This window comes from Aristolochia californica, unplaced genomic scaffold, assembly GCF_029961685.1.
Source record: "Aristolochia californica isolate CCGP_79_NKW_82.1479 unplaced genomic scaffold, dmAriCali1.0.hap1 SCAF_16, whole genome shotgun sequence".
Lineage (NCBI taxonomy): Eukaryota > Viridiplantae > Streptophyta > Magnoliopsida > Piperales > Aristolochiaceae > Aristolochia > Aristolochia californica.
The window spans coordinates 15666461-15684939 of NW_027181837.1; the positions used below are offsets into that span (position 1 = coordinate 15666461).

General features: G+C 37.1%; 1 protein-coding gene across 1 annotated transcript; it reads left to right on the forward strand.

Annotated features, from left to right (window-relative positions):
- The first annotated feature begins 9003 nt into the window (after positions 1–9003).
- LOC137953897 (protein BIG GRAIN 1-like E) lies at positions 9004–10134 on the forward strand. The gene has a single exon (XM_068801446.1). The coding sequence runs from the start codon at positions 9017–9019 to the stop codon at positions 10025–10027; it is 1011 nt and encodes a 336-aa protein (XP_068657547.1). The 5' UTR covers positions 9004–9016; the 3' UTR covers positions 10028–10134.
- Positions 10135–18479: the final 8345 nt, after the last annotated feature.

Below are 18479 nucleotides of genomic sequence, written 5' to 3' on the forward strand. Positions count from 1 at the left end.
AAACAGTGCCTTGGATGAATTTCTTTCAATGAAACTGATCTTTCTGCACTGGAATGACAGCAAAAGCCTTAGAAATCTGAACACCTTTTAAGTGGTTGAGAATTTCTGGGGTTGTTGGGGGTGGCTACTACCAAACACAGGATTAGAGGCAGTTTGTCAAGAAGGTGACTCTTTCCTTCTTATGGGTGCATTTGTCCCTCTCACTGCTTCATACAGAGAAAAGGGGAGAAAAGCTGCACTTGGTTTTATGAGAAGAGCCAAGAGGAGGCCCCACCTTCTTGATTGAGGCAAAAAGCCAAGAGTGTTTGTATGCATTCAACGCTGGGGGGTTTCTGTGGACCCATGGCTACAGTTCCTAAGCATCCAAAGATTTTTTATGTCACCTCTTTAAAGGAAAACAGGGATGGGAATGGACACCAGGCTCTCATTGTTTTGGGGTAGATGGACAGTGCTTTGGCCTAAATGAAATTTCAAGAGTTTAATTTTTTTTTAAGTTCTGACTAATTTTAATTAGGTGAAATCCCTTATATAAGGAATGCCTCCTTAAAAGTTTTTCAGAACTCAGACTTTATCAGCAACATCAATGGTGCTTCTCATATTTAAAGAAACAGAATTGGACACCTCACTTTCTCCCTCTTTTCTGCCATTTGTCTTAAGGTTAGCAGGTCTGCCCAAATCAAACTTGTTCATCTTGCATGTTTGTACAATGTCTGATCCTTTTGCTTCAGGGATGGTTTGGCTTCCTCAAAAAATGTAGACAGAGAACAGTTCGGGAGGAGATGAAAGCCTTTTTTATCCTCGTGGGCAACTGGAAAAACTTATCGGAATAAATGGTAGTTTTTGTTGGATTTGCAAACACTCCTGACTTTGCATAAGCATGAAAACAGTAACAAGTAAAAAACTAAAAGCACCCCATCTAGTGGTACTTGATGACCTCAACACTAGCCTCGGATCTTTGCATAAGGTTTATCCACTTTGTCTCCCCAGTCTCATTTACCTGTCATGATCTCTGTTATTTTCAGTAGAAAAGGAGAACGTTGTTCTGACCCTGTCTTTGCCCCTTGAAGTGAGCATCAATTTGCAATCTATCTTAATTTATCAACTCGTTAATTTATTGGGACCACAAAGTCAGTCCTCTTAGAAAGTTTTTACAGTTTTTTCTTTTTTTTCTTTTTTACTCTTGTCTGTGTTGATCACATCACAATCCATTCACTCTTATTTAAAATATGAGAAAGAAGTGTTGGGACCGCAAAACTGTTCCTTATTGTAGGAAGCTTACTTTATTGATCGACAGGCAATGGTTTGTTTGCTCCATTTAGTTGCAACTATTTTGTTGGCAAGTCATTATATTTTTTTATGTCAACCCTTTACTGTGTTCAGTTGTTCTCACCTGTTTTGCAGAAAGAATCTCAATCAAACTCTACAAGTCTGCTGCCAAATCCCCACCTAATCAAAACCTGCAAATCACCAAATATCTTGTTGTTTCAAGGGTTGTCAGTAATGCAGACGATTAAGGGTCAAACAATGTCTTTGTGTTGGCTTACTGAATGATAAGTGAGGCTCTTACAATCTGTGGGAGGAGAAAGAGATGGGTTGCAATCACACAGACATTATAAAGTGAAGAGAGGACCTTCCTTAGAAACCTTCACTTGTCAATTTATAGTACTGCTTGTCCTTGCTTGATTTTAAGGAAAAAAACAAGCATTGCGTCATCTTCAGTCTGTTAAAGACAGTTGAGGCCAGTGCCAATTTGGGTTGCTTCCTGTTTAAGAATAAAAAATGGGGCTAGATATTCTGGACAACTTTCTTTCAGCCATGTGGTCGATGTTCGACCATAAATAATAATAACAGCAATAATAACAATAATGGAGTAGCAAAAATGGTAAAGGGACTGGATGAAAGGAGGTAGAAGTGTAAATACAAGAATACTACCACACGATAGCACATGTGAAGGCTCAAGTCAAGGCACATTAATTAACATAAAAAGTCATTTAGCTACTCTAATTCAACACTTAAGCTCTACCACCTTCCATCCTTTATTTCAAGCTCAACTAAGCCCAAGGTTGTACGTAAACTGTGTCAATCAAAGAGATAATACTCTTAATATCAGGAGGTTAATCTCAGGGTATTGCTCTTTAATCAAAATTATCCCAACAATTAAGGCATAATTGAAACACTGAAACATCTTTCACCTTGTAAGTGGGTTTTGATTGGAGGGATGAGAAAAATGAAAGAAGCAGCATAATAAAGGAGGTTGTTGAAGATTAGTTGCTGAAATGAATAGAACTGACTGGATGAAGGGTACCAGAGGAAACAAAAGAGAGGGTAGGGGGCAGGGGAGTCTGGGGTTGGTGGGAAGACGTTTCTGAGCAATCCACTGTGGGAGAGGCAGTGACATTGAAGGAGACATTTAACGAGATTCTGGAGCCATTGGTAGACATGGCGGAGGTGAAATGCAGCAGTCTGGGTTGAAGGAATTACTGTAGGGCTTTTATGATCAGAAACACTGAAAGGTGGCCGTCCGGCTGGGAAAAACTCTTGGTTGGAGTCTCGTAAAGCAGTACGAGTGGCTTTACTTTTCACGAAAAAAGGTTTGATCTTCGGCAGAGGATAACAAAAGTAAAAAGGTCTTCCATCCTTTTTACATGAATTCGGGGGAAGCAATGGTCGGCAATTCAAGCGTCGGTAAGTTACTGTGCGAGAGCCCCCCCATGTACGAGGAATAAGCGATGCAGAGAGGAAAATCAATCTTGTTTGATTCGTTGGAATTTCAGGGTTATACATATATATGTATATAGAGACTGAGAGATATAGACGAAGACAAAAGGAAAGGGGGGGGGGGGGGGGACCCTATCTCCTCCACAATCCACATATAGTAGGGGTGTGGAAAGCCAACCTTTTTCCGTATAGGACCAGAGATTGTACTAGGGAAGTATAAACTTTTCATATGACAAATATTTTTGTGCCATGCACTTTATTTTTAAATGGAGAGAACAAGAAGAAAATTCCTTTTGTGGGACTCCCCTATTTTTTTTTCTTTTTTATTAATTATTTTTTAAAATAATAATAATAATCATAAAATTCTTTTCTATAGTGTTCCAAACATACCCTTTCTTTCCCCTAATTAAATTCTTTTTTTATTAACTATTTTTTCAAATAATAATAATAATAATGAAATTCTTTTCTATAGTGTTCCAAACATACCTTTTCTTTTCCCTAATTAAATTCTTTTTTATTAACTATTTTTGAAAATAATAATAATGATAATAATAATAATAATAATATTCTTTTCTATAGTGTTCCAAACATGCCCTTTCTTTCCCCTAATTAATTTTTTTTATTGACTATTTTTTTAAATTATAATAATAAAAAAAATTATTTTCTATAGTGTTCCAAACATACCCTTTTTTTCCCCTAATTAAATTCTTTTTTTATTAACTATTTTTTAAATTATAATAATAAAAAAATTATTTTCTATAATGTTCCAAACATACCCTTTCTTTCCCCTAATTAAATTCTTTTTTATTAACTATTTTTTAAAATAATAATTATAATAATAATAAAATTCTTTTCTATAGTGTTCCAAATAGACCCCTAATTAATTTTTTTAAAGAATAATAATAATAATTATTATTATTATTATTATTTTCTATAGTGTTCCAAATATACCCTTAGAATGTAATATACAACGGGAAGAGGAATTTACTCTAACTATTATTTTATTATTATTTAAAAATAAAACTTCAAATAAAAAAATAAAAAATAATTTAACGATTATTATCCCAAAAACAGTTAGTGAAAATGAGATAATAATCAAATTTTTCTTTTCGTTAACTATTTTTTAGAATAATAGTTATTTTTTTTCTTTTCATGTAATGTACAATTGGAAGAACTAACTATTATTTTATTTTATTTTTTTGAATAAATATTAAAACTTAAAACAGATGGTAACGAAGTCTCTAAGCTGGTTTGTATTTAATATGTGTCATGAGCCATTTATTCGACATTTAGTGATAACTCTTGTTGAGAAAGTACATTTTTATTTCAGTTATCAATTAATTTTTTTATAAAATTGATATCCTTTTAATTTTAAATGATAATTTTTTTAATATTTATGTTTATTTTTTTTATTTTTTATTAGTTAAATGAGTTAATCTGAACCTAATCCAAACCCGAATGGGTCTAGGTCTTAATAAACTTGGTTAATAATAGATTTAAGTTGATCTAAACCCAGACCCGAAAGGACGACCCGTTGCCACCCTAGCCACGATATTGCCCTTGCCGCAGCAGTCCCCCTCACGAACCTGCCCTTGAGCCGGTTCGTGGCCCATTTATATTCACGGATGGAGGAAATGTTAAGAAAGAGTGCCCAAAATTGGACATGGAGCTCGTGATAGGGCCCCGAGATGCGTCATTGAGAAGGAGAGTCTCAGCTTCGACTAGAGATTGATAGCAGAGGATAAATGGATCAGAGAAAGAAGAGATTAAACGGCCCATCTGAGAGTGATCCAGTTAAGTTTAAGACGAAGTTAAGATTGGAGCGAGTAAGGGTAGCATCGAGCCGAGCTGACTCAATCTCGAACCTATATATGTTTGAACTTGGCTTGATCTGAATACTTTGAACTCGAGCTCAGCCTCAAGCCTTAAATTGAAATCAAACTCGAGCCCAAAAAAATTTACTGAGTTTGAGCCCGAGCTCGAGCTGGGTTCAAACTCCAACCTACATCTAAAATTTTAAAAATAAAAATAAATAAAATATTGTGATGACCTTGATACCATAGAATTACAAGGTATCATAGAGGAGCCCAAGACTTTGCAATTGAACATACTAATGTATAATAATGAGCTTAATAGACCTAAAAGAAAAAGCAAACACTACCATCAATAGTATTTATTTATTGGCAAACAACAATATTAGATATTGAAGAACCCAAAAGGGTTGAACGATGAATTCAAAGTATATGTGCACACATAAGAGAGTTTTTGGAAAGAGGAATAGAATGAGTTATAGGAGGTTGTGGGAAGAGGATTAGGGATTACGAACATGAATGGGGTGGAGATGGACGAGAGAGAGCGGCTTTTCTTATGTTGTATCCATAACATTAATTATCGAATAGGATCCCATTGGATTTATCTTATATTGTATTTGTCTTCTCATGTAAAGTTTATCTTTTTTATTCTAAATTTTATAAATACCACCCTTAATCAATTGTAAAGATGTTGTTCAGTTCATCCTCTAATGTACTTCAATTTAATATCTAACATGTTATCAAAGTAGACCGATCTTCTGCATCAGCCATCCTCCAATTTTTTTTCTGCTTCCTCTGTCTCTACACTCGTAACTCACTCTCTGTCATACCCTCCCAAGCTAAACCACCTAGCCAATACGCTCTTGATTCCGTCCGCATCACTCTCACCCACCATCGCATCCGTAATTCACTCTCTGCATTTGTCTTCTTCCAATTTTTTCTTTTTTTGAAATCTTCTTTGCCCATCACGACTCAAGTTGAACCATCAACTCTCACCTCTAGAACAAAAATTTCCCTCCCACCAACTCTGAAACCCTCTGTGATTCTTCCTTTCATAGTCCTTTAGACTTCTCGTCAACGACGCATCCCTCACCACTCCACCTTGCCCTCTCCCACAGTGGTCCCTGGCCTCGACAACACCGATCGTGCCTCTCATTAGCATTGAAGCTACATTCACCATTCCGTAGAACGGGATCAGCCAGAGCCTCAACCCCATCCACCCTTCGGTCAGGTCTCTCGTTGTCGATTCCTCAACGAAATCCCCTCCACATAGACGGTCGGAGCTTCTGCTACTCTGATTGCCTTCTGCACCTTTCTCTCCCTCTTCTCCATCTCTGTGTCTCTCAATCCTTCGTAGTTATCCTCTCCAATGTGTCGTTGTCACCCTCATCGTTGCCGCCATCAGCTCTACCAGCAACCAAAGCTCCTCGCCGGCGTCGTACCAAACCCCTATCTCACAAATGTACCTGTGTAGTGTGCGAATTTCGCATGTGCGAGAAAAAAAACTCACAATTAACCGCTACTCTTCCACATCTCTTCACCGGATTATGTGTTCTCTTCGATTCCGTCCTCCCCAGCCACTACCAGTGCGGTCTTCCCAACTGCTACCAGTGCCACTGCTCCTCCCAGCAGTTACGAGTGTTGTTGCCCTTCCCAGCTACTACCAGTACCACTGTTCTTCCCAGCTGCGCTCTTCCCAGCCGCTACCAGTGCCAATGCCCTTCCCAACCGCTACCAATGCCGCTACCCTTCCCAGCCACTACTAGTGCCGCTGCTCTTCATATCATTTTGATTCCAAGAATTCTCAAAACAAATCTCCATATATAGCCAATCCCAAGTTCACAGTTTCAGTTGATATGAGACAAGATTGACCTCTCTAAATAGTGGTCTATCTTGAGGAGGACGATAAGGGATAAACCTAATCCCTTCAGTTATTAAATAATATCCCATTGGATTTATCCTATGTTATATTTATCTTTTTACGTAAAACTTATCTTTTTTATTCTAAATTGTATAAATACTACCCTTAATCAACCATAAATATGTGGTTTAATTCTTCCTCAAATATGATTCAGGTGCTAGTCCATCCTAACCTTTGCATCCGTGTCTTGCATCTCATCATCGCTATCGTGAAGTTAAAGAATTGGATTTTTTTTTCCTCACCAAAATCATTTCATGACTCTTTTATAGCAATCTCTTGAACTCATTGCGGTTTCAACTTGTGGAGTCAGAATTGGAATTTTCTTCACCAAAATCAATTCATTTTGTATTCTGCAGTCATAAGTCAGATCTCGCTTTGATTACAACTTGTTGTCGTCCATTTGGAGTTATGTCTCGGTCATGTCTATCCTCTCTTATTTTTTGAAGCTTTTGTGCTATTTCTGTCTACTTGTGGGCCTTTTTTGAACTTAATGATTTAGTTTTGGAGCTTATGACAAAAAAAAAAAAAAAAAAAAAAAATACATAAATGGTCTGATCAACAAGAGATTCTGGATAAGGTGAGAGGACACAAGGGAAAGAAAGAAAATGGAAGAGAGTGAAAAGGAAAAAGAGACAACTCGGACAGCTGGTTGGGCTACTTTTGTGAGACAATTCTTGAGGAGGATATGAGTTGCTTCCTCTCCCTTCTTTGCTTAGAATCAAAAGAACAGGTTTCTTCTCCTTTTGAAGCCTGAAGTTTGCATGGGAGAAATATCTCCATCTGGGTCATTGACTTTTATCATTTTATCTTCACAATGATTTACAAAGAAAGAAGGCAAAAGAAATGGATTTTTTCTTTTGGAAAAGTACCTCCATGAGTGGAATTCATCAGCCATTATCTTTTCAAATGAGAACATTTGGAGGGCCAACTAAAATTGATTTATTTTATTTTGCATGGCCTATTTGCATTCTTTTAGTCTAATCCATTCATGTTTCTTCTCAAATTTATGTAAATTTACGGTTTATTTGTGTCGTGTTATAGAACGATCAAGAGAAGGGAGGGGCTGCCCCTACCCCTCCCTCTCCATCGAGAGAAAATATGTGGGCTCCTCTCTCTTTGGTGTGTTTGCATGGGAGAAGTAGGGAGACCACTCACTCCTGCTGTGTTGGTTGATAAGTATCAGCTTTTGGCCAGGTACCCGACAAGGCGACCCTGGCCTAAGAACCCTTTCTCATTCTTTACTTAACACGTTAACCTGGAGTCCATGGCATGGGCAGAGACAAGACTGTCGGGGGAAAGAGAACCATCCATTGCCACTTTAGAAATTCATGGCTATTGGTGAACTATATCATAGACTTGGATTTGGATAAGATACACAGCAGGCAGGGTGGTGTAGATAGATGAAATAAGAGAAAGGGTCTGGCTCTTTGTGTCCCATGAGAAACCCTTCCAATGGGTTCTTATATGTGGGTCCCAATGCCGACGATGAATCAGGCGTGGGAAGAGGAGGAGGTGACCTAATCCAATGGGCAAGGGAAGACCCTCCTTCTAAAGGAAGGGAAGGCCCTCTCTTTCCCTTGGTATCTAATAGACATATGGGTTTCCCAACTCCTGATTTTCCATTCATGGGATTGATACAAGGGAAGCCTCCCTCCTCTCCCCTCTCCTCCCTTTCCTCTCACCAAACCCCATTGTACCTATTCATAGGGGTGTCCCATTCCTTCCCCTTGTCCTCCCTTTTAGGTTGGGACACAGTGGTCTCCCCTTTGTACCTTCTTTAATTTTAATTTAACCAAATTGTTTAAAATTAAATTAATTAAAGTATTGAACATTAAAAAGATTGCTATAACACTCTAAAAATGATTTGTATTAAGATTAAGGGTCCTCATTTGGATTTTTCCCTCAACTGAGAATGCTAATTGGTCATACTTTGAAATAAAACATCTTAGAGGATAATAATAAAAAAATTATCCTTTAACTAATCAATGATAATGCCAATTATTTAGCTTTTTTAGCTTTAGTTGGACCAAACATTCAAATCCTGATTGCTTACACTATTTTTTGTACTAATAATTTCTCCTTTAAAATCCTTGAAAGTTTGTTAGAGTAAAACCATTTCTAATTTAAGCTTTGGACTTAGATCTAACACTTTAGTTTTCAATTCCTACTCTGGTAGAATTTTTTTTCCTAGTATTTCTTTCTATGTTTAATGTCAAGATTGATCTTTTTGAAGGGTTTAAGGATGAAATGAAAGTAATGCGATTATAATTAGCTTCTCTCTCTTTGAAAAGCTTTCTTTCAATGCCCATAATAAAAAGAATAGCATGAGCTGGGTCCCTCTTAAAAACGAAGACTTTCCTCAAGCAGAAATAATATTCTAGTTGTTCCACCAACTATATGCAGTAGCCTCCCACTATACTCAATCATTTCAACTCACTACATCATACTCCCACTCCCACTCTCCTTCTCAAGTCTATCTCTCTCCCGCCCTTAAGTACCCCACGATACCCACCTTAAGAGACTGGTGTAGTTAACACTTTGCTTTGGCACTAGCTTTAATCTTGCCATGGCTAGCATGGTTGCAAGAGACTCCAGCGAGTTCTTCATGAATCCAAGGAACCGGAGGGACTCCGGTGAGCTTGACGTCTTTGAGGCCGCTCAGTACTTCTCCGGTCGACCGGAGACTGGCTGCCTTGTTGGTGCAACTGATCTTCCCAGGAGACCCATGATGGAAGATAAAGAAAGAACCATGTGGGTAGGAGGAAGGAAGAGCCTTGACATGCCCATGAAGGATCTACTGCCTTCACAGTCTTACAATGTCGAGAAGAAAGTCAAAGGTAAGAAAAGCAAGCAGCCGACCTCTCCTGGTGGCAGATTGGCCAGCTTTCTCAACTCTCTCTTCAGCCAAACATCTTCCAAGAAGAAATCCAAGTCAAGTTCCCAGTCTGTCAAAGATGAAGATGAGAGCGCCGGTGGAAGGAGGAAGAGGAGGAGCAGTATAAGCCATTTTCGAGGTACTGGTACCGCAGATACCAAATCCTTGTGTTCTTCTTCAAGCTCTGGTTTTAGGACACCCCCACCTTATTCCCATACTCCCACAAAGGTGTTCAAGGACCCAAAAATCTATTCAGATCACAATCAAGTAGTCCCTCTATCCAAGTGCAATGGGCAAGACAGGTCAGTGACTTTCTGCCCACAAATTAAAGTTCCTTGTGATAAGAGAGAGATGAATTTGGCATGGATTGGTGAGAGTATTAAATCTATAGATGGGTTCTCTGAAAAGAACAAGATTTCCAGTAATGGGTATTTAGAGGGGTTGATCTTCTACGCTGGTCTTTCAGAGAAAAGTGGGACTTCAGTACATAGAGAGAGGAGATGGCTTGATGAGATATCTTCTCTGAAGAATTTAAGGAGGACTGAAGACATGGATGATGGACGAGACAGTGATTCAAGCTCTGATCTGTTTGAACTACAAAACTATGACCTGGGTGTCTATTCAAATGGTCTTCCTGTTTATGAGACAACCAATATGGAAAGAATTAAGAGAGGTTCACCCATAGCTAATAGCAGCATATAGGACTTTTGTCATCTTGTATTTCTAAATTCCAATTGCTCTATTCCAAAAGACTTGGTTTTTTTGTCAGTGTGAAAACTGTCTAAGATATGAATAGAAGAAAGGAGGTTTGTGGGGGGTTGCAAAGAATGTTACAGTTTTTTTATTTTCAATTCTTTTCCAAAAGTGTCAATTGGTATCTTTAATTTTCTCAGTGGATATCATGGAGAGTTGGTTCCACTTTTGAGTCTTCCTTTTAAAAATGAGAACTTGGTTTGTGCTTTTCTTTTATAGAAAAGTTGGAAGTGATTACCCAAAGATAAAGATAAAGAACAATGAGCACAAACTTAATCTAATCTTACCGATGATTTAAACATTTGGGGTCATCTGGTCTTGACCAGGCTACCTTTCCATGCAACTGGTGGGTGATAGAAGACGAGCAGTCTTTGTAGTATTTTCTAAACCAGATGGTAGTTGTCCTCACAGGCCCACACACATGGGGTAGGGAGCCTGTACCGGTGAACGTTGCCATGAATATGGTGACAACACCGTGAATTTTGAAGTTGCTTTTTTTATGATAACCAGACAATCTTTGTCACTCCACTTCACCTTTGTCTCCCCTCGTCTTCTCTTCTTTTATTCTTTTGTTAAATTAGCCTGAGACACTGAGTAGCTCGTCATATGGACTTCTCATACAAGGTACTGATGAAGTGCTTCTGTTAGTATCATCATCCTCGGGGGCCACTGATGCCTTTATCCTTCTCAGCCTTTCATTATTAAACAAGCATGTCATGATGGATAGATGCACACCTCCCATGAGTGCTGAACAGGTAGAAGAGTTCCTCTAGTAAAATGATGGGAATAGCTAAAAGTAAAAAGAGTAGATGGTAATGAATGTCTCAAGGCAACATCAAGCAGTTAGAATAAAAGAATCTACTAATTAGGAAAATTAGAAAGCACTTCTACCTAATCTCAGAAGCCATCATCATCGGGTGAGCTTTATCCTAGTTTGTTGAAATAATCCTTGCGAATCTTTTTCCTACAGTTTTTTCTATCATTTGTTCTCATATCCCTCGCTCTGTTTAAGCTTTCCTAACCACCTGCCAAAGATAAAACCATTTGGACTGAACACTTGAATGATCTATAGACGGGTTCCATAGTTTGCATAGTTTGTAGGTACAAAATTTTCTGTCTTTTGTAGAGAGAGAGAGAGGTCCAATGGTCTCATAAAATGGAGCTTTAGTATATGGATGCCTTTAGTTCACCCTTTGTTTTGTTGACACTTGAAGATTTTCCCATATGAGATACTTTTAGAGCTTAGATACATAATTGTCTCTTCTTAATGTAAGCATTTTTTTACCCACTGGCCTTTACAACCCTTAAGATTAATTATTTGCCTTTATATGAGATATGAGTTTATTTATGTGAGCAAAACATAAGGGATGTGAAACCCATGCCCCCTCCACTTGCATACATACAATAGTGATAATTTTGTGTTGGGAGTAATTTTTTTCTTTTTGGATGTCAAAGTCATAAGTTAATTGATCGAATCCAGAGGTAGGGTCTACGTAGTAATGAACGATTTGAGCTCTCACTATTGTGATACTATAGATAAAATGATCTTTTGAAGATTGTATAAAATTTTAACTATTTCATAGAATTTATAGTTCAGACTTTAGATGTTTGGTTCAACTCATACATTGTTTTTTCTTTTTCTGATTTTTGTATTTTAGTTTCAAATCCATGCATGTTTAATAAAACCTTGAACTTACTCCATACAAATTTCTTAGTCTACATTTTTATTGAAGAAAACGGTTTTAACATTCATTTGGAAACTATACTCTTTATGTCTTTGGTCAAATTCTAGTTGATTTTTTGTCCAAATTATTGGTGGAAAATTTCATGGTCAATTTGATAGTCAATTTTATGTTTAGTTTTCATAGTTAATTTTTTTATGTTTCTACATTTGATGTCTGATATGGTTAAGCACTTTGAATTGCCATATTCTTGCACATTTATCGGTATTGATCCCCTATAACATTCTGTGTTTGTGGAATTTAGGATGCCATAGTGGAAGGTCTCAGTCAAGGTGGCGGAGAAAGAGAGGAGGAAGTAGAAGAGAAGAAAGGAAGAAAAGGAAGAGAGAGACGACTGGTTGAGAAAGAGAGAGAGAGCTCTTCAGAGAAGAGAGAATAGGTTAGGGACAAATTTGAGAAGAGGCTTGATGCTCTACCTCATGCCTTGAGACTCTTATTTATAGTTGTAAAAGGAGGTTTACAGTGACTAAAATGTCCTTAGGGCTACAAACTTTATGAAAGAAAAGATATAAGTGGACATACATCATCTTACATAATTACACCTTTATGTCATCCTTATGAAGATCACTTTATTTACATCTTTTGCCAACTCTAGACTTGGGTGAAGAGTTCTTCCTTTTAACCAATTGTGCCAACTTTCACATGGGTGTCTTCTAACACTCTTCCTCATGCTGGTGGTGAGAAGACATCATATATTCCTAGCTTGGTGCTCATAGTGGTGAGAACTTTCCAGCTAACTGATTTTGTGAGTATATACGTAAGTTGGTTGTGAGATGAAACATGTTTTAGACTTATAATATATGCTTGCAACTTCTCTCTGACAAAGTAACAATCAACTTCGATATGCTTAGTTATTTCATGAAAGACTGGATTTGAAGTAATTTGGAATGCAACTTGATTATCACAGTGGAGTTTCATTGGCCATTTTTGTTAAATCCTATTTCTACTAGGAGGGACTTGATCCATAGAAGTTCGGTTACTACATGTGTTGAAGCTTGATATTTTGCCTCCACACTGGATCTTGCTACTACATTTTATTTTTTACTTTTCCATGTCACAAGGTTGCCTCTGACTAGGGTACAATACCTTGGGGTGAATTTTCTGTCATCAAGAGATCCAATCCAATTGGCATTAGCAAAGCTTTCAGTGTTGAGATGATTGTAGTACTTGTATAAAAGTCTTTGTCCTGGAGCCTTCTTCAAGTATTTGAGGATTCTTTCTAGTGCCTGCCTATGAGAGATATGATATTTGTGCATGTATTGACTGACAACACTAACTGCAGATGAGATATATAGTCTAGTCATTGTAAGATAAATTAGTTTTCCAACCAGCCTATGGTATTTGTCCACATCAACATCTTCACTAGAACTTGCACATAATTTTACATTTGTATCCATTGGAGTGTCAGTAGGGTGACATCTCATCATTCATGTATCTTTGATCAAATCAAGTACATATTTTCTTTGTGATAGGATAATGTCATGACTAGAATGAAGTACTTAAATACCCAAGAAGTAGTTGAGGAGTCCCAAGTCTTTTGTCTGGGATTCACTGCATATCTTTTGTTTAATTTGACTTATACTCTTTGTATCACTTTCAGTTAGAATAATATCATCTACGTATACGACAAGTAGCTCCACACCCTTCTTAGTGTGCTTGAAAAATACCGAATGATCCAAAAAACACCTGATGAATCCTAATTGAAGCATGACTTAACTGAACTTGTCAAACCAAGCTCACGGAGAATGCTTCAACCCATATAAGGATTTCTATAAATGACATTTCAATTCCCCCTCAACCACATAGCCAAGTGGTTGTTGCATATAAATCTCCTACTTAATATTGCCATTGAGAAAAGTATTTTTTACAACAAATTGAAACACCAACCAACAAAACTTAGCAACAAGAGATAATAAGAGACATACCGAGTTGAGTTTGGCGGTGGGGAAGAAGGTTTCCTCATAGTTGACACTATAGCACTGAGTATAGCCTTTTACTACAAGGCAAACTTTAAGGCAACCATCAGATTGTGCGTAACACTGAAGACCCATTTACAACCCACTGGTTGTTTCCTGGAAAGGAGGGGAGTAAGTGTCCAAGTCTGATTTTCATGTAGGGCTACCATTTGTTTATTTATTTTCGCTTTCCATCCTTGATGTTGAAGGGCCTCCTAATAAAATTGAGGAATAGAGGTAGATGATATGGAGCCAAGGAAGTGATGACAAGATGGTGATAATCGATGAGTCAGTAAGAGGTAGAAGGTCGTGTACAAGACCTCGGCTCCTTCCGAAGAGCAATTGGTTGAGTATCAAAGGGAGGAGCAAAAATATGAGAAGAAGAAAGAGAACTTTCCTCTGAAGGAGCTGGAGACTCCACAGGTGAGTTGTTAGCTAATGATTTAGGGGGCTAAAAAGATAAGTCATCATGGCCATGAATTGTTGAGTATTCAATGGGCCCAACAGGCTTAGGAAACTCATTCACAGGAAAGACATTATGTGGGGGCATTAGTGGATGAAAAAAAAGGTTACTCTTCAAAAAAGGTCACTTCTTTGGATACAAACATTTTTTTGAGTGAAGATTTATAATACACGTATCGTTTCTAAGTATGAGAGTAGCCCAAAAAATACATTTAATTCCTCTAGGGTCTAATTTGGTCGTATGTGGAGATGTGACATGGACAAAGCAAGTACACCCAAATACTTTCAAAGTGTTACAAGGTGGGACCCACTATGACCACACGAGTTGGCATGATGAGTCACCACGTGAGGTGGCATGATGAGTCATCACACAAGATGGAATCCTTATCATATGAGTTGGAAGATTTGGCAATCTTCCTTGATTAATGTAATTGATTTATTTATGTAAATTTGGATAATCATGATTGATGTAATTAGGAATATTAAGGATCTTAAGTTATCTCTGAAGTTTCCCTAAATATATAATGGAAATAGTATAAATAGGGATCTTGGTTGAAGGGTTCAATCAAACTCTCCACTTCTCAACTCGTGGAAGAATCTCTCTCTAACCTAAAGTATTTTTCTCTCTTTTCTCCTCTCTCTTCTCTGCCCGAGCTCTCTCTCTCTCTCTCTCTCTCTCTCTCTCATCTTGCTCAAAGTTTCAATCATGGGGTCTTAAAATCAACACGAAGGAAGGGAGAACATGTCTTCAATAGGAAAGAGATGGGAGAAGGGTGAGTGACTGAAGATAGCAACATGTTGATGAGAAAGCATGCCATAAGGATAGCATGGGGTCAGTGGAAGTGGAGCACATGCATATGTCGAGTAACCTCAAGAAGGTATTTTTTTTCAACCATACTATTTTTTGTGGTGTGTAGACATATGAGGTTTGGTGTTTGATTCCATTATCTTGGAAAAAGGATTGGAATTCTCTCGACATATATTTTTTTGCATTATCTGATAGGAGAATCTTTAAGGTGGTATTAAACTGAGTAGAGATATAGTGCAAAAGGATTTGAAAGTAGATGGATAGAAGATACTCATAATTGTAGCTCTTATATCAATTAAAGGAGAGAAGAGTTGTTGAGCTGAGGATTCGAGTCTTGGCTACCTCAAGATATAGTTTAATATTGGCGAGACAGATGGTTGCTACTAATGATTCCTTTGTTTCTTTTGAACTGAAATATTCGTGGGATAGCGTTGAGCAAGTTTCCACTCTTGAATGAGATAGCTACTACTATGCCCACTATGCCCTTTACGACAAAACAAGATTATAAAGGAACAACAAACTTATACACTTATCAAGAAAAAAAAACTTACAAAAATACATTGACAACCTTGGAGACAAATTTTGAACAATTCCAAGTGATGCCTTAAACCTAGATGGTTTCGTATTTATAGAGGACGGAACCTTACACACTTAGAATAGATATTTGATGGATTTCAAAGTTTTTGAGATCCACCAATAAGGATACAACATATGCCCCAATAATTGAGCACTATAATTCAAAATCATGATTGATTGTTTGACTCCGATTTTAAGATAAAATTCCTTGATAAGGTGTCCATTTTTTACACTTATTTTATCTTTTTTTTGACAAGTGTTGGCCAGTTATCGAAAGTGGCTTTAATTTGATGTTGAATTGTTAGTCGTGAAAGGATGGAGAATCTGCTTTTTCGTTGACAACTCCTCTTTTGTTGGGTTGTCCATAACATGGGCAAGCTAGCTGAACATTTTTCATGTCGGTTGACTTTGAGTGCTTGTCTCACTATAGTGGGATCCAACATTAACATTCTAGTTGGGTGATCCAGACTGAGCAAGAAATTGATACATGCATCTGAGTGAAGATACTTCATCATTCTACATAAATAATTATTTTTTTAGTTTTATTCTCAACTTTCTTGATAATTGCATCCCAATAATCGCCAATAGAAGCATCATCTTCTCCAAGCTGAGAGTCTAGGACATAACTAATTTCTTCATCGCGACTATCATTATCACCTTTGCCGTCATTGCCTTTTTGGAAAAGCCATAGGTAGATATGGACATATTGTCTATGTTATCTTCTTTGCTTCCTTTATTAAATTTAGTTAAGAATGACTCATTAATTGAGTATAAGATTTTATTAATAATTCATAAAAAAATTGAATTTTTTTATTTTATTTGTGCCTTGAAAATTTCAAAGGCTAACATATTTGTTTTCTCCACTAATTTGGGAGTTTTATTTTCAAACTGAAGAATTGCAGACTTAATTTCTACAATTTTATTTTCCAATTTCGGGAAATTATTCCACCATCTTACATGAAAAGTGAGCAGCAAGATTTGCAGTTGTAATTCGTTATAGGCAACTTTATAGCCCCATTTCCATATCCAAGGAATGAAAATTTCCAAAAAGAAAAGGAACATATCAAATCATTTTACAATGGATTTAACCTACTATATACAAGGATGAATGGCCCGCCATTGACTATAAAGTTCCAAGAGTGGTTTAGGAAGAATAGAAAACGGAAGCCCAAATTTAGCCCACCACTTGTATACCCATAAAGGAATGGATATTTTCTCTTGTCTGTGCTTCTTAATTTCATCGTTAAGGGCAATAAACAAAGAATGTCAATGCGAGTAGAACATATTATACCAAACATTGATATAATCCCAATAATTATACCCTTTTACGTTGGGTGCAATTTCTTCATCAGTAAGTTTTCCCAATACTAATGGAGATAAAAATTTATTAATAATGCATAGACTATAGACAAGAGACTATCAGGATTTTTAATATTTGATTGTGGATGATTATTGGTAACTGATTGAGTATAAATCATAATTGCTTTATAATCAAACCAACATTTATTATTAGTTACTGGAAAAAAATGAATCCTTCAGCCACTTGGAAATAATTTTCCATGGATCAACTATCACGAGCATATCCTCACGATTGATAATTGTAATTTCTTCCGTAATTGGAAGAGTGGTAAAATTGGGTTTAGATAAAAGTACACCCTTCATTGACATAGAACAAATCAATATTATGGATCGCTACTATAATTAGATCATTCAACTACTATGCCTACAATGCACCTTACAACAAATCAAGGTTACGGAAGGGCAACAAAGTTAAAATCTTATCATGAAAAGAAACTTACAAGCATACAATGACAACCTTGGAGACAAGGTTTCAACAATTCCAAGTGATACCTTATGCTGATTCACAAGTAGCTCGAGCTTGGCTCGGTTCGGTTCGATTTATCTCGATCTCAAATCGAATTTGTGATCGAGATCAAGCTCATTTAAGTTAATGAGCCGAGCTCGAGCGAACTATGGTTTGGTTTAGAAGCTCGCGAGCCGGCTCGTTACTTAACAACGCTTTAGGGATTCGGGGAATCAAGGATTCAGGAGATTCGAAAGTGGCAACCTTCGGAGTTTGGGGATTCGGGACTTGGAAGATCAATGCTCTTACTCTTTGATCTTTGTCTCAATCAATTTCTGTAACCGAGCAACATCGATGGAAGTAAGTTAATCGATTTTTCAAGTAATGGAATAGAGGTAATCAATTTTTCAAGCAACGGAACAGAGGTAAGCTAATCGATTTTTGCATTCTTTGTCTGTTGGTATTCAGGTTCATCTCCTTTGTCCAGCTCGTCTCTCTTCCTTTGTGATCGCTTTCTCTAATTCCAAATTCTAATTAAAAAATATTCCATCTTCCATGAGTCCTCCAAAATGAACTTGAAGTGATGGACACTTCTTTTCTCTCCTCAAGTACTCTCCTTGCGCTTTCGCAGCCATCTTGATGGAAGACCCGTTGCCTTGCTTTTGTTCCTGTTTTTCCACCCCCGAGAAAGCATCACTGACTGACCTTAATTTTTCTTATCTCTTCTTTGCCCTCGAGCTACAAGCTTCTCCATTAATTTGATTTTCAAGCAGCAAACTTCGTTTCCGGTTCCCTTTTACTTTCTCTCATATTTTTTTATTCTTTTTTTATTAGGCTCTGTTATTTGTGTAAGTTATGCTTTACACTTTGATTTTTTTCTCAAAAAAATGAACAATCCTTATTGATTGCATCACGATATATGTATCTGTCATAGTGTTGACCACTTTTTTGACAATATGTGCATGTGAAAACCGTCAGGCTAGAATATCATAGTTTCTTATTTTTTTTCTTAATAGTGTGTTGAACTCTTTATCAATGCAGCATTGTACTCATT

Bases quoted from the DNA above. Each gene is read 5' to 3' on its own strand.
- LOC137953897 (XM_068801446.1), top strand. From the start codon at position 9,017: ATGGCTAGCATGGTTGCAAGAGACTCCAGCGAGTTCTTCATGAATCCA.